Source organism: Pelophylax lessonae (assembly GCF_965119305.1).
Source record: "Pelophylax lessonae genome assembly, chromosome: 4".
In the NCBI taxonomy this organism is placed as follows: Eukaryota; Metazoa; Chordata; class Amphibia; order Anura; family Ranidae; genus Pelophylax; species Pelophylax lessonae.
The window spans coordinates 137,312,334-137,329,789 of record NC_138771.1 but is presented as its reverse complement, the minus strand read 5'-3'; the positions used below and the strand labels follow the sequence as shown (position 1 = coordinate 137,329,789).

At 42.9% G+C, this 17,456-nt stretch overlaps 1 protein-coding gene across 2 annotated transcripts in view; it reads left to right on the top strand.

Annotated features, from left to right (window-relative positions):
* Nucleotides 1-10,388, top strand: part of HERC1 (HECT and RLD domain containing E3 ubiquitin protein ligase family member 1) — a 212,322-nt gene extending 201,934 nt beyond the window's left edge. For both annotated transcript variants that reach the window (XM_082255125.1, XM_082255124.1), the window contains exon 78: nucleotides 9,294-10,388. In XM_082255125.1, the coding sequence (XP_082111251.1) occupies nucleotides 9,294-9,479 (186 nt within the window). In that variant the 3' untranslated portion in view covers nucleotides 9,480-10,388. The remainder of the gene's footprint in view (nucleotides 1-9,293) is intronic.
* Nucleotides 10,389-17,456: the final 7,068 nt, after the last annotated feature.

Sequence of the window (17,456 nt, the reverse complement as noted above, 5' to 3'; positions counted from 1 at the left end):
ATGCATAAGCATGACAGCATACATGTATGGGAATAGGCTCCGTCCCTCACCCATTCAGCATTGGTTATACTATATGTGTATATGTAATGAGTAGCCTCCCCTAAGGCGGCATTCTCGTAACTATACTCAAGTGCGAAGCCCCCCAAGGGAGGGACCTGTATGCTGTCATGCTTATGCACCAGAAAAGGAAAATGTACCGTCAGGTAAGTATAAAATGTTCAGTTTTCCAGACACAAGCATGACAGCATACACGTATGGAATGTAGCATGCCAATAAAATACCATAAGGGAGGGCCATTCTGTTTTTTTTTTTTTTTAACATATCCTTCAACTCATTTAGAACTGAAGTCAACTCCCCTGCTTACAATGTTGCTTGATTAACGTTGTAATAGTCTAAAAATGGTTTGTAGTATATGAACCTAGTGGGTATCCTGTAAAAATTCTGGACCTATGAACTCTGCCCATGAGCACGCCACCCATCTGGTAAAGTGGGCTCTGCACTAGATTGATGGATTTATCTTTGCCCTATAAGCCCCCTATGATACTTTGACCTGAGATGATGCCATTGTCTTAGTTGACAGTGAAAGTCTTCTTCTGATACCACCAGGCCTGAAGAGGCCACAGTCGGACCTTCTAGAGAAGGACCACTTCCATGTATTTCCTCCACATCGAGTCCACTACCCAAACTTGTGGTGACTTAGGCATTTCAGTTTGAACATGCTAGAAGGCCATGTCCTGTTCCAGAGGCAAGGATGCAGAGCTTTGTATGGTGCTGGAGAAGAAGAAACTAGAGCTATTTTGTTTGATAATGGTAGCAATAGGATAGTTTTCCACTTGACGCTTGGATATCTGAAATCCTTCCTTCTCCCAGACATGATAGCCTTAGGAAATACTGCTTTAGTGTCACGGAAAATGTTGAAGTCTTGTTCAGAAGAATGGAGGAGTGGAACAACCTTCCCAACACTAGTTGCACTGAAAGTTCTAAGGGGAAAGAACGATCTGTACAGGCCTTTCTGAATTGGTTTACAAAGATGTGTGGCGATCACTGGATCTCAGGAAGAGAGGACCTGACCAAGACTTGACTACCACTTAAACCCTCATCTCGGCTTAGTTTCAGACATCTTAATCTCTACAGTCGGTAGCAGAGGATTCCATCCTTCAATTCTGCGAGGTTTCCCATGTTCTAATATACCTGAAGTTTGTAGCCGATGCCCTGGCTTCCACAGAGTTTCGAATACTGAAGTTGGGACCCCTAGATGAGGCTTCCCTACTTGGTCTCCCAGCTGCTAGATATAACTTGGCTGAATTTGGATACACTTTGCCCCACTGTGTAAGGTCTGAAATCTCGGGAAGGAGAATAGGAGGTTCTTGGGCCAAAGACTGTACATGAGGACACCGCAGCCGTCAAGGCCACCAGGACATTATTGCTCTCATCACAGCTGGATGCCTACAGATCCTGAAGAGGAGCTTGGAGACCACTGGGCCTGGTGGCTATATAGGCTAACCTGCAGACCTAACTGGATGTTAGCAGATCCACTGCTTCAACTTCTGGGAGGCTCCTTCTTGCAGGAATAACTTCCATTCATGACCATAGAGGTTACTGTCAGGTTGAGATTCATTGAACTGCTTGTTGGTCTAGGGACACACTCTTGACATCCAAGAATTTGTATCTTACAGTGCTTGACAGGAAGTCCTGGGAAACCATAACCAAAAGAACAATGATATGAGACCGACTCTACCGTTGGCAAACCTGAATGGGAGATAGCTTTGACATAAGTTTAATAATATTGTATTCCTCCTTGCCATGAAGATAGGAGATTACCATTACCATCTTTTTCGAGCATAACTGAGGCTTCCTAGGCTGTGTTTGCAAACGACTTCAACACTTGGGAATCACTGCACCCCTGATGTTAGCCACATCGTACTCCATTGGCATATGTCGTTGACCTTGAGCTAGGAGGTCACTGAGGTGAATACCAAGAAAGTGAATAGATTGTGATGATTGGTATGCCAGGAAGCCCGATGAAAGCTGAAAAGATTAATAATCTTTAGCCACTACCAACGGGACTTGTCTAATATGTGGGGTTATCTTCTCTGGAGTAGTAAACAAACCTTCCATTACCTTAGAAGGTCAGATTATAATGTTCTTAATCTTCCAGAGGGTCCAGCCGACTGCATGGATTACTGTAGAATACTTCTCGACCATTTGAGATCATGGGATATGAACAGATAGGATAGAGCTATGACTTGCCCCAAGTGGGAACCTAATACTGTCACATTCTATGGTGGCAACTCTACCCGAGTGTCCAAAATGTCATAATTTATAATGAGATGAGTTGGCCTTCCCCAGCTGATGATCTGTCCAAATTTGATTTGAGTCTGAATCAGAATTTGCCAGGACCTGGAGGATGTTGAGCCACCTGCAGGCTTTTGTCCAGCTACGAAACCTGCTGCCCTTGCTTCTGCAAGATGGCCACTACTGGAAGCAACGTTAAGGAAAAATGTCTGGTGTGTGTGGAAAGGCCAAAGGTTGTTAAATGAACCTGAAGCGAAACGCTCAGAAGCATGGGTGTACCAAAAGCGTTTGTACACATCAGCTAGATCTAGAGAAAAACTACAGCTGCTTTATATGATAGTTTGAGTGATTGTTCTCAATAACTCCATATGAAGTTTTGGGTTTTGATTCTTCATTCCATTTCCTGCCTAAATCTTCTTTTTGACTAAGAACACTGGATTGATGGCTCACTGTTGGTTCAAGATTTTGTAACATTTGCTTGAAGCTTTAAGGAACAGTAGTGGAAATTAGAGGAGTGGAAAGAAAATTCCAATGACTTCCTTACTGCACAGGCCCCACCGATCCTAAGCCGCTTCTGCCCAAATTTGCGATAATTCCTACAATAACACCTACTGGGCACATTTTAGTGAAAGGAACTTTGCTGCCCCTAGGGAGGAGCAGACTTGGATTTAGGCGACCAAAGAAAGACTATTATGGATCTTTCAATCACTTCTATAGACCTTCTCTGGCCCTGTCACCAACTAATTGTTCTGGGCCTAGGTGTCTAACCTAAGGGATTAGTCCCAAATCTAGATATCACTGATTCCATCTTGAATAGCAGTCAATTCACTTTAGAAAGAGGCATATGCAGTCAGTGGGTAAAGCCATAGGGCTTGACTAACCACACAGAATACTAGAGGAACAGCATAATGCATCACTGATCACTTTAATTTCACTCAGGGATCACACACCACAGAGACTTATTACTCGTCCAGTTTGCCTTCAACTCTTCTGCTGAGAACCATATAGCCTTGGCTACTTAAGTGAAATCCCACGCAGGCCACACAACACTACCTAATGGTAGAATAAACCTAATTTCCAAATCCATATTGCTGTTCCCATGCCACTGCGAAGGATAATGCATCATCCGTTGGCAGACTTCTGGCTAGTCTGATGATTCCTTGGCCAACTGCCTCTGAAGTAAAGCTGAGCTTTACAGAAAAGATCATGCATGCCCTGCTAGCATGAAGACCCATCTGGCCAATCTAATGAAAGCTACTTGGCCCGCTGCTTTTGAGGCAGAGGTACCTTTTAACAAACTTAGCTGTTTAATTGGCTTAGTAACTGAGGGTAAGCGACTAGATATCCACCCAGTCAGTTTGAACAGCGTCAAAATATCTGCCTTTTTGTTTACTGCAGCCTGATATGCAACTTGGCATAGCATCTTGGTGGGCAGGTCAGCTAACCACACTATGCATACCACCCAGGATGGTCCTTATTGTGATTTCCTTTAGTCTGCCCCTCCCTGGGAGCACCTTTGAATGTATAGCGATTTTCTTCAGAGCCAGAGAGGACTTGTCACTGTTGAAGGAACAAGTTGCCTTTGTGGTGCTGGTATTAAGGGTTGGAGAGTTTTACCATCCATACTGCCCACACCCTTTTTTTTTTTTTTAGGATAGTAGATCTACCTGACCCTCACCTTAATGATTATATACCCATAACTCAAGGATATTAGCTGCAGGTTTGTGGTCCTAATAAATGCCTGGAAGTACTGGCTAGGACATTAGCATTAATACACTATCAGTGGCCATCCACACATCCATCTGCAGACATTGAAGCAGCAAATGGGCCTATATGCTATTGTGAGCTAGAAAAAGTGATTACCAATAGATGTGTAATAGACAAATTACTTAAGGCACTGTAAACTTAAGCAGAGCACTGAACTTCACTCCAGCATTGAGACAGAACAGGTTAATGCATAACAATCATTAAACCCATAGCATCCCCCTAACGTATAGCAGCCATCAACGTTTAGCAGCCAAAAGTAGGTATTAAACGCATAGCAGCCATACAATGCATAGCAGTCATTAATACTGAAGCATTACTATATCATAAGCGGCACAATAAAGGGTTACTATACCTCAGACCAATAGCCCTGTCAGGATAACCTACACTAGACCACTGATCTGCAAAGGTTAAAAACCGCAAACCCAGGTATTCGAGCAGTAAACAGTATTCCAGACCTTCAGAGCCAAGCATTGCTGAGGTAATAGGAAAGACTCAACTTTGCACAGCAACACTTGTATATCACGTAATGCATTAGCATTAAAACTAAAAAAGAAAGGAGGTGTAAACACCTAGTGCCTTACCCTTTGACACCTTTTGAAAATGTTTTCTAATGCCAAAAACATACTCAAACAGGAAGAGTAATATTGCATAAAACATATTCACCTTAACGTGGAAAAGGACACATCCCTGAGCTAGGACGGCTGACGCGTTTCGGGAGACATGCTCCTTCCTCAGAGCTCTTCATGTTTGTCAGTATGTTTTTGGCATTATAATACATTTTCAAAAGTTGTCGAAGGGTAATGCACTAGGTGTTTGCGCCTCCTTTCTTTTTTGCTTTTGGCATTTGGAGTTTCTCCATCTGAGGAGAGCGGCACACCTACAATTCCCGATAGAGTGAGCGCTTGGGTTATATAGTTGTTTGGAGACATGCATTAGCAGTACTGCAGACAAAACAAAACCTGTGAGGCATTCATGAAACAGACAGAACTATAAACAGCAAGTTTACCTACTTTGGCAGCCTGACATATTAACCACATAATGATCATGAAAAACCATGACAGCCCTATAATTTAGCTTACCTACCTGTGCAGCACACATCCCTTACTGGCTCTAAGGTGATGGGAGAGGCTCGATTCCTGAGCAGGTGGCCACCAATACACCCCCAGGCAGGCGCCTGGGGCTCCCGGTCGCTACTACCGTGAGCTGGAAGTTATACCAACGCCATCTTGCTGCTCCCTGTCAACCGCAAGTTTGCCAGGCGCCATCCCCATCAACACATCTATCTGGAGAGGGCAGCCTGCAGTACAGCCACATGAAGTAGACAAGAAGCCATCTTGAAAGGGGGCAGCTGCCCTAACAACAATGTCAGTATTTGGTAAGGGAAACAAAACATACACAGAGTGCCAGACTAACCAAATAGTGTGTGGGGCCACAGCTCACCAGGGAGGAGAGACTGGATCAGTCCCAACAAACAACAAGGCAGAACTGTTTTACCTGCATCTAGAGACCAGTATCCTGCACCCCAGTACCTGGACCTGGGGGAGGCCTCCCTCGTAAAGGGGGTTTACACCCAAACGAAGGGAGCTTCGTCACAGGAGAGCGGCTGAACCTGTGCAGCTGGCCAGATAAATCCAGCAAGGTAAGGGCAAAAATAAAAATCTTCTTTCCATAGTTCTAACCGGTTGAGCATTTGAGGAACAAAAAGAGAATGCCGCCTTAGGGGAGGCGACTCATATAGTATAACCAGTCCTGATTGAGGGAGGGGCAGAGCCTATACCCATACGTGTATGCTGTCATGCTTGTGTCAGGAAAATCGGTAATAAGCGCAATAAGCACAACCAATACTCCGTGTTGGATTGCAATATACAAGGGCAAATACAAAATGCAGTAAGAAAAACTGAACAATCGCATGTGAGTGAAGGGGACCCTTAATCAGGCTGTGTTAAAGGCAAATTTGCTTGAGGGATGATATCCTATGATCGTATCGTATGATATACGCCACAAACTGAAATCTAAAACAAGGTAAATATACGGGTCTGTGCACACCACTTTTTGGTTTTTAGTTTCAAAATAGAAGTGTAGAAAAAAGAGAAGTAGGAAAAGAAAACGGAAAAAAAAGAAAAGGAAAGCAAAAAAGGGTGGGGTGGGGTGGGGGTGTGGGACAAGAACTGGGGTAAGGTAAAATGGGTGGGATGGGGGTGTCAACCCCAGGGAGCTAAGATCAATAGTACCAAACAAGCAATGGAGATCCCAAATGATAAATCTCAATCGTGTATTAGAGGAATTTGTCAGGAAAGCGGAAGAGGTCCCAATAAAACCATCTAGACTTATGTTCCTTTGACTTATCCCTTAAAGCAGAGGTCAGATCTTCCATTTGTTCAATGTCCCTCACTCGTGTGAGCCATTGGGCCACCGCTGGTGAGGACTTATGCTTCCATAGAGGTGGGATGCAGGCCCGTGCATCATTAAGGAGATTTTTGAGAAGGGATTTATGATGTTTCCTTGATAAAGGGGTAAGGTTAGGTAGGACTGCATCTGGGTCATCTTGTAAGGAGTGAGAATTTATGTATGAGCTTAAGCACCGATTGGCAAAAAGTTTGGAGCACAGGGCAATAGCAATCAGCTTGTTGAGGAAATGGCTTAGCCGGAACAGATGGGGTTCTGTACCAATGTGTCACTATTTTCATGTGGTCTCTTGATATTTGCTATATAGAGAGGATTTCTGCGCAAAAAATATGCATTCTTTTTGGGGTTCGGTGTAGGTGACTTGCAAATCCCTCTCCCATTTTTCTGAGAATGTGGCGTCTTCAGTGGTGTGGAGTTTCAACAGAGATTTGTAAGCGGTTGATGAGGACCTCCAGATCGGTCCCCCACTCAAGCAAAGTTCCTCAAAAGAATGGAGCTTTCAGGCTAAAAGGGCAACGAGCCAAGAAAATGCGATAGTGGAGTAATCCTCCAGTGATCTAATGTGAGAGGAGCCCGTCCAGAGAGCAAGTTCTCTGTAGTTATCCAACCGGAGGATCCTTAAAAAAAAAAAAAAGGGCCTCCGAAGTCCCCGTGGATTTGGGAAAGGAAAGAATATTTAGGAGTTTAAAAATGGAAATAAAGTATCACGCAGACACCCTATGCCAGTTGTCGGCCATCTTTATTGGCTGGCGCAGGATGACTACTCCTGTGAATGCACAGGACCTATTCATCCAGGCACACAGAGTCCAGGCCTGACAACGTAAGCTGAGCTGCACAAGAGCAGCTCCGTATATAGTCTGGGGATCGCTGTGAGCAGGTAGTTAAGTGTAGTTTATTGCAGAAGAGACATTGCATGTCTCTTCGGTAATAAAAAGCTGCCTGCTCACAGTAAATACACGCAAAACTTGAGTTGTGATTTAATATTGGAGCAAGATTTACAGCTTCTGCTAAACAGTCCCTCTTAAGAATAATCTGAAGATGCTGAATGTGTGTGCCTTTTTATTAGGGAATATGTAACTGGAAAAATAAAGCAATATAATGCAGGCAAAAGCTGGTGGTTCACCTAAACTGTTCACAGGGTGCTAATACCCAAAGAAGGTGGAGTCTGTCAAAGGTTCAAATATGATGAAAATTCTTTAGTCTTCTTGGTTCCCTGCCTCTACCCCAATACCTTTTTGTTTTCTCAAACTAATGTCACGAAATAATGGAGTTACTCTCAAGGTAAGCGTGCTCCAGAGACAGAGTGAAATCCTTTTAGCCTGGCCATACACTGATCAAAATTCAGCTGATTCAGCAGGGGCCAGCAGAATTTTGATCAATGTGTGGCAGTCCCCACTCATTCAGCTTTTGTTGGAGACTTGTTGGCTAATTTCGATCAACAGCTGCAGCCACGTATACTACAAATACTACGTAGCAACGTTCCTCCATCCACCAAATTTCATAGGGATAGAGGAAACTGTTTTTGTTCCGTGTATGGCCAGCTTTACTCTTCAGTTTTGTTTTTCGTTAATTTTTAGAGGCCGCCTCATTCTACTTTCTGTACAACTGCAGTTGTTGGTTTTGTTTTTTTCTTTCTTTCTTTACAAAGCTTAGGTTTATGACCTATGACAGGGAAGGTTTAGATTTTTTGAAGGTCCACAGTGAAGTGAAACACACACTCACAAAACTTAACACCAGGTGCATAAAACAGGATATACACATTGTCCTCCTCCAAAGAGAAAGGACAAGGGCCCTAAACCTCCAGGGCACAAGGCTCCTGACAGGGACAGCTGGGCAGATCCCTTTCTTTGGAAGACCTGGTGAAGCAAGGCCTACTCAATTATTAGGTTGGGCTTCCCAAAAGGAGACCCCATGGGAGGGGGAGAACCTGACCAAAAGGCAATGTGACCTCCTTTCAGGGCAAATCTCAGGACCTACACCCTCCTAGTCAGGGTAAGTGCCAAAACTGTGTATGTGCAAAAAAATAGACCCACACACATACAAGGGAAGTGGAGAAAGTACTTTGGTGAGGTACAATGGCGGGTCTTTCAGCCAGGAATAAAAATTTCTTCGGGCCTAGCCAAAAGGCTTGTTGCAGGAGGCAGGTGCAAAAAAAGCATGCAATAATGCTGTGACTTTGGTGCCATAATAAACGCAAGTGAAATTTCTGGCACCCCTGGACTGTCCTTCCAGGGGCACATACACCATGGTCTTCTATAAGAACAGACCCTGACCAAACCAGTGCAGCACCATCCCTACCAAGATGACATTAGAACTTTGGAAGCTTAGGGAGAGCCTTGCCTTCAACTGGGGACTAGTCTTGTGCAACAGGCCAAAATCAAGCTGGGATGAAAAAGGCTCTCACCATTCCCACCTAAATCCATCAGGCCACATACTAGGCAGCGATCCTGGCCCCCCACCCATTGGTGAGGTTTATCCTCCATTTTGATCCCAGTGACAGTGGTTATTACCAAACAGAAGGTTATGGTAACAATACAAAAAAACGAGTCAGTTCCACAGTATTGGCTGTGTGAATATTACATTTTATGTTAAGGGTTTGAATGGAGTGACCAAGAGGAAGATGCTCTGTAACACGTTGTGGCCATAATGCATAGGATACATGGTGCCCTGGCAGACCGAAACCCTTTTAAGTAGGTGTCCCCGAATGTTATGACTGGCTCAATAGCTTGTTAGCCTTTTCCAGGTGTTGAGAGTAATTGTTGTTATTCTTGTTACTCTTCTTGTAATATAAGTGAGATATTTACCTTTTTCTTTACGTTTTGCAGCCTCACGACAGTCTGCCTACCTCACAGACGTGCTTTTTCCAACTACGACTCCCTCCGTACTCGAGTCAGCCAGTGATGGCCGAACGCCTGCGCTATGCAATCAACAACTGCCGATCCATAGATATGGACAATTACATGCTGTCCCGCAACGTGGACAACGCTGAAGGATCAGACACAGACTACTAAGCTCCTCTCGCTCTCCAGCACTCAAAGGGTTGTTCTAACACCAAGCATTTTACAAAACCTGCAATATTTTCTTTTAATAACGAGAAAAAAAAGTTTGTATTTAATTTTCTCCCTACATTGTAAATTAAAATAAAGTGAACTTCCCCTCCCTCACACAGCTGAATCTAAGAATAAGTTGCATGGAGAGCGGATTTTTTTTTTTTTTTTTTGAGGGACAGGGAAGAGGCTGGGGCCTTGATGACGTTCTCCACATGACCCTGGTCAGTGCTGTACTTGAATATTGTACATTGGTGCACTTAATGTTCACCCCAAGAACAGTTTTACATGAATATTCCTATTTATTTTGTTTTAATTTGAAAAATGCCTGTTCAGGACTAGTTATGCAGGAAAATAAAAACAGACTGAAGAAGATTGTTGCTGTTTTTGATTGCCTTTACTGCGGATGCTCACATAGGTCATGCATCTGTTAGGATGAGTTCAACACAACCTATAAAGGGGGGGGGGGGGGTGTCACTATTATGAGAAATGCTGCTGTCAGCTTGGGGTATACTCAGGAGATAAAGCTCTTAGGTCAATATTTAGAGCTTATTTCACGTCTTTATTTTATCGCCAAATGCATACTTTTCCTAAATAGCTAATATCTCACCGGTCTGCAAAACAGCAAATTGTCATTATAGTTACATTAGTATGCATGTTCAAAGCCATGGGATTTCATTGCCCTTAAGTGACTCTGCATTTGGCTACAGCAGACGTGAATGAATGTTGCTGCTTTGGGTGGGGACCTCCTTGGTGCCTACATTTTTTTTATTAACATTACAGAGTCACTTTAAAAGTAATGTATAGTGTTTTTGTATATAGTTTTATGTTCCAGACCAAAAAAAATAAAAAAAATAAACTTTGAAAACATTTTTTACTGGGTAAAAATGAATTATTACTTATAAGTGTTTGATCTTTATGACTTCCAGACAATAATCAGACAAACTAAAGGCACCTTTCTTTCTTGTCTGTTGAGTGACAAAGGAAGTCATATGCTTTTGGGTTATACTGCCACCTACAGTGGGAAGGAAAAAAACCTGTAGACAAGGCCATGATAACCCCACCTCCACCCAGCATGACTTGCTAGTTTCTTGCTTGTCCAATGAAGATGGGACTCCTTTTCTCCAGCTCTGCTGGGAAAAGTCTAACCTTTTGTGCTAGCTTTTTTCTCAATTCCTTTTCTTCAATCAAGATACCTTGCTAGAGCTAGACTGCAAATGTCAGCTATCAAGATCACGCTTCCTAAGCCTAGCTTTGGGGTTCTGTACCTAGACCCCACTGAACTGAACCGCCAGCCTGGAATTCACCTTTGCCCACTGGGTTTCGCATTTGGAGTTTTCCAGGCCCCATCCTGGTAACAAGTTATCTGTGGACCACTTTCCAAGTCCAGAGCTGTAGCACTGTTGCAGTGCTTGCCCTGTCTCTGAAGACTCACTCTGTGAGTAGGTCAATCAGACTGTGCACTGGAAGCTGCCTTAGCCTACGTTTTTCAAATACCTGCTACTGCGGCAGGAGTTAAAACGGAGGGTTTGAGCGCTGATATCATCCACTTGACAGAGTGACATGCGCTCTGTGCTGTCTCTTACCATTCTTAACATTGAGGTTGATTTTTTCCACTTTGCAAGAGAGACGCATTAAACTCTGGTCCGCTCCTGCTTGCCCATGTACAGTGACCTTCAGGGCCTCATCAGCCATCAGTTGCCTGGTTTTGTAAGTACCCAAGGCCACCACACAGATTGACCTTCTCTTGCTCCCTAGGGGTCTTGTGCATATGAGCCAGAGCTTGAAGAGAGAGGAGAGGTTGAAGTATGTCTCTGGAGTGGTGTCCCTTCCTGGCCACCACCCTCTTCCCCTGAGAAATGATCTCCCCTTGATGTCATCCCTCTCCTTTTTGAAAGATCCATGACCTTCCAGGGCAATGGATGTCCACTATGTCTGTCCTCCACTCTAACCAGATTTTGAACCCTCAGTGTAACCCCTGCAGACCTGGTGCTTCTCAGAATTTAGGCATCTATATGTCTATCCTAGTGCCTTTTCTTGGCATCCCCAATTTGGGACACTCAGACAACTCCCCCTGAAGAACACCTGTAGATGATGTTAAGCATAGAACTGTAGTGGAGGGGTCCACAGCATTGTTGCCCACAGAACCTCTCATTATCAGGGAGTTGCATATCTTGCCTCTTTTGTAGGAGCATCAGGTTTTGATGTATGTACCTTTTTTTTTTTTTTTTTGTCCAATCTCCTTTTGGTTTACCTACTTATTTTTTGCAGGTATAGTTTCTAAGCAGACCTGTGTGTCTGTCTCTAAGAATCAGGTAGTACCTGGCCTGAATACTCAACTTCCCCACCATAAGCCTGACAAGAGTTTTTCTCCCCACCTTCAGGGCTTTTCTCTCATTGGGCAAGTGTCATCTCTGAGACTGCATTCCAGATTCCCAAAACAGGTAGTTCCCTCTACATGTAGAATCTAGCTGGACACAATCTAGGTATTGCTTTGTCTCGCCACCAAGAAGGTATGGGAGTCCTTCTTGCACCAGGAAAGGTAGTTTAGTTCCGGTTATGCATGGCATGGTCGGCCTCTTTTTTACCCACGCTGATCCCCCTTTAAGGCATTCCCCGGAAAACCAGTTCTTCCCAACTGGTAGTTTATAGACATGGATAAGAGGTTTATGCTAGAAGGTGTATCTCAGCCCTTGTTTGCTGGTGAAGGATGACAGAAGTGGGGTTCATGTGTCCACTTGGCTACCGGCAGGCAAAACAACATACCCTCCTGCTGCAGGTATCCCATGTCTGGAACAGGGACTGCCTTAAGAATTTAATGGGACATAGCAATCTCCAGCTAGACCCCCTCTTCCTTAACTGATCTTCAGATTGATTATGAAGAACTTTCTGGCACTGTTTCCCAATATGGATTCAAGTGAATATTTTTTGCTATCCTGATAAGACTTTTGTCACTTTTTACACAAATTCTGCTGATCCATTGGATTTGGAAAGTCTGAATCATTCTTAGCCCTCTGATGATACTGATTGGGGGACAACTGCTAAAGATTTGTCTGCTCCAGTTTTGATAAATCCCCACCCACACTATGAAAAATATGAGCTGCTCCATCCTCTTTTTGTACTATTTGCAGCATACTGATATTGGCCATCAGTGGCAATGTACTAACAAAAACGTGTTAGGAAATGTATCTGAAAAAAGGTGCATTCATATTACAGCTGTCTGATTGCACAGTATCCTTTAGGCTTACCAAAGACTAGTAATATAAGGCCCTGCCTGAACAATACTTTGAAATGTAAAGCCCTCTTTGATTCAGTAAAATGTCTTAGATCTAAAGCAGTTTGTACAATCAGAATGTAATGTGTATTGTGAATTTTTTGCATTGTGCTATTGTGTGTTGTGAACTAAAGGGATTTGTAGCACAGCCCTGTCAGTGCAGGGAGAATGGAGGGTAAAGTGAGTTTCTTGCTGCTGGGCAGCAGGACAGAAATGCTGTAAACTTGAAGCTTTAACTTGCTCCTTCTCAGTATTTTAGACCTTCCTTTGACCGAAGATAAAAATATAGATTTGTTTAAACACATTTTTAATCAAGCCCATTAAATAACAAATAAAATATACAATATTTGAAATGCTTTTTCACAATTAAATATAAAAACATTAAACCATTCTAAAAAAAACGGCAGTAAAAAGTGCATTGGGGTGTCATTCAAAATTAATGGCACCACAGCATTATCGCCAAGCTGCGGTAATGTTTCTTTTACTACATGTTACCACAACACAAAGATGTAAATGGTGAATATGGATACAAAATTTGATTACATTCATAGAGATTTAACATTGGAAAAAAAAATGCTCATCTGTTTCTTTTCTGACCCTACAAGGCAGGGTTAGGCAATTACACTTTAAGGGCTCTTTCACACGGCCGCTCCGTGTGAAAGCTCCGCTGCGGGACTTTTTTTTTTTCACAGAGCGGATGACATTTGTGTCATCCGCTCCGTATGTCCGCATATCATCCCATCCGTTTGCGGATGATATGCGGACATAATGTAAGTCTATGGGGATTGCGGATGACACCGCTGACATCCGATTTTCCTTCCTTTCCGTTTTTTGAACGGAGGAAAAATAGGGTTCTGTTCCGTTCCAAAAAACGGAACAGAACTGAAAGGAGGAAAATCGGATGTCAGCGGATGGTATTCCGCTGACATCCGCAATGCCATAGACTTACATTATGTCCGTATAACATCCGCAAAAAAATAGGATGATTTGCGGACACACGGAGCGCCCGTGTGAAAGAGCCCTTTAGTGGATGTCAACCTCAGACATGAAAAAACACACAGCACAACCCTCTATAGTGTGTACTTGTCACAATCAGGAGCATTTGGTGTCATTTATGTCTGCTACTTTGTTCCTCTGCTATCAGCATGATTTACTTGTGACAAGTGTTTCTGACACCAAGAAAAAAAAAGGTGAGGGACCTCCAGTTGATTGTGTCAGCTCTGTTCCTGTGTGCTGTGTGGAGAGGGGTGGGTCCCTTTCCTTTCAATCAGCTCTCAGAGCTCTCCTCGTTGAGCTCTTCAGAGTGTAATTTCCAGTCTCCGCCAGTTGTTAAAAAAAAAAAAAAAAAAAAAAAAAAAAAAAACAACTTAAGGGCAGTCCATAACTGGTTAAACTCTCAGACAAGCGTTATAAATTCTGGACTTTCAACGGTTGTAGAGAAGAGAAGATGGCAGATAAACAGGTACAACTTAGGTAGGATGATTTGTTTCATCTCTGTATCACCTGAGGCCAGTAATTTCACTGGGTATTTAGAAGGGTTTACACCACTTTTAATGGAAGGAGTTGAGTAACATGGCCTCTATTCATGTAACCGTATGGCCCTAAATCTCAACAACAACCAAGTCCACCTTTTTAGTGGCATGTTTCAACCAAAAATCAGTAATTTCACAAGATGAAAGATTCCTCCTTTGTAATGTTGCTATTGTTGGGTTCTATGAGTTGACTTGAAGGATAAAAAAAAAAAAGCCATTTAAGGTTTGCATGTGATGGGATAAAGACTGAATATCTGCCCAATTTTTAAGTACATTAATTGTAAATCACTGAGTAGTTTACTTTCCTGCAACCACGGGTTGATTCCCCAATCACCATAGTTAAGCCCCATACACACGTGCAGATTATCTGCAGACTTTTGTCTGCAGACTTACCAAAACCATATAATATGAGGTCAAACCTAAACACTTTCAATTTGTATGCAATCCGGCAGGCCCTTGCACTACATAGAAAAGGTAAGTCTGCAGACAAAAGTCTGCAGATAATCTGCGTGTGTGTATGGGGCATTAGTGTTGATGGGGGTAATCCTTCCCGTGGAACCATTGTGTTCACCTGGCGGGGGAAGCCGCCCCCCGCCAAGAGCACACCATGATTGATAGCCGCTTTACCAGCCACTTGCAATAATCACGTGTAAAATCTGACAGAATGGTTGTACCCAAGATGATCGATCAAACCACTTGGGTAGATTCAGCCTTGCCTATACATGGTTCAGCAGGAGCTGGCCGAGATTTGAACCATTTATGGTCAGCTTAGGTTCCTATTCACACTTTTCTGCTTTGATGCCCCAAAACTCTTGCATGAAAATGCACATCAAGCAGAAATTCCATTCTTTTCCTATGTGGCTAGTTTACATCTATGAGCTGCAGTTTAATGTAAAGGGCAAAGGGAAACGCTATAGGCTCATTCACATGAATACCATGTACACAGAACAGTTTTAACTGTAGGCTGGATTCACAGCACCTGCATTTTGTTTAGCACCCATTGAAGTTTGTGAAATGCACTTGAGCTGATATTCATTTTTTAACTTGTGGCATTAATGTATATATTTTTAGCATGTTGCATTGATGTGCAGTTGTGTGTTTTTTTTTGTTTTTTTTTTTGTTTTTTGTTTTTTATGTTTACAGGAGTCAAAAAAACGTTGTAGATCATTTTTCTTTCCTTAGGCTGGGTTCACACCATTGCAGGTTTCCCCCATCCAATTTGCATGTCAGGAGATTGTGACCGGCTCTCAGTGAAGCCGGTTTACATATCTCCGGAGCGGCTCCTGTGCGTCTTCTGGTCCGTTTCAGGTCCAAATTCAGCCAAAAATTCGGACTGAAATCGGACCTGAAACGGTAAACGGGGGCGCACAGGACCCCTGCTGTGAGCCGCTCCGTGCGGCAATGTGAACCCAGTCTTAATGTGTATTGCAGTGCGCTGTGAGACATTTGACAGGCGGTGAGGAGGCAATATATGATCCCTCCTCAACTCCGGCTTTAACCCTGTAAATGCTGCACCGATGCGCTGCAACTGCATGCATTGCACACGGTTGTGGGGCATTTGCAGCATTTCCCCATTCTCTGGAAAGTGTCATATAGGCAGTGGTATTGCCCACCAAATGCAACAGTGGGACCATTTTTGCCACATGCATGAAGCAAAGCGTTGCGACTACAGAATGTGATCACCTCTGTCTGCTGCTTTACAGTTTGAGGGAAGGGGGGGGGGGTAAAGAACAGCTTGTTTTAAACACCCCCCTCCCAGCCACTAGTCTGTTACGAGCCCTTACCCAGAACAAATATGCAGACACTTTTTACTTTGCTATGACATTCTCCTGAACTGCATACTTGCATATTTGTAAACTAAGTTTCCACATACATTTCTTTATTTAAATATTTGTAAAAAAACAAATACTTTTTGGTATGAAGATCCACCTACAGTATGTCACAAAAGTGAGTACACCCCTCACATTTTTGTAAATAGGTAATTCTATCTTTTCATGTGACAACACTTACGAAATAACACTTTGCTGCAATGTAAAGTAGTGAGTGTACAGCTTGTATAACAGTGTAAATTTGCTGTCCCCTCAAAATAACTTAACATACAGCCATTAATGTCTAAACTGCTGAGTACACCCCTAAGTGAAAATGTCCAAATTGGGCCCAAAGTGTCAATACTTTGTGTGGCCACCAATAATTTCTAGCACTGCCTTAACCCTCTTGGGCATGGAGTTCACCAGAGCTTCACAGGTTGTCACTGGAGTCCTCTTCCACTTCTCCATGACGACATCACGGAGCTGGTGGATATTAGAGACCTTGCGCTTCTCCACCTACTGTTTGAGGATGCCATCTTTATGTAGAGCAAAAATGTATTAGTAGAACTATAGGCAAAACTGTTTTTCGTTTTGGATAGAGTAAGAGAGGGTTTTAACCCCTGTAAAGTTTATTTTTTCCATCTGTGTCCCATTGCAGAGATTTCCATTCACTTCCTGTCCCATAGCCAAAACAGGAAGTGAGAGGAAATCCCTGCAAATTAAAGGAATCTCCTGTAACCCCCCAGGTCACCAGAACTAGTGTCCCCATTAGAATATTTCCCATCTAATTCTTTTCTGGAAACAACCCAAAATTTGGGTATTTCTTTTACTTTCAATGATAATGGCAAACAGGATCTGAATCTCCCTAATACAGGCAACAATAAAAACTGACCGGTGTTCTAAGCAGAGGGCTGCAGTGAAGTGAGTGAACAGCCAGACAAGCACTAATACAGAATAATCGGCATCTGTTATGTAGTACAGCACGAATACAGGGACACATAATGTTTAACAAAGGAGATGGCATACTTATACTGTACAGTAATGTACTACTTTATATATATATATAACAGCATATCTTTATATTACTATAAATGCTTGTGGAACGAATCATCTGAGTTTCAATGCTTTCCTATGGGAAAACTTGCTTTGATATACGAGTGTTTTGGATTACAAGCAAGCTGCTGGAACGAATTATACTCGTAAACCAAGGTTCCACTGTATTTCTATTGTTATAGCTAATATGCTTTATATTTGACAATGCCATTATTTGAACTAGCGCTACTTTTTTTTTTTTTTTGCATACTACTTGTTTACCTGGTATCACGGT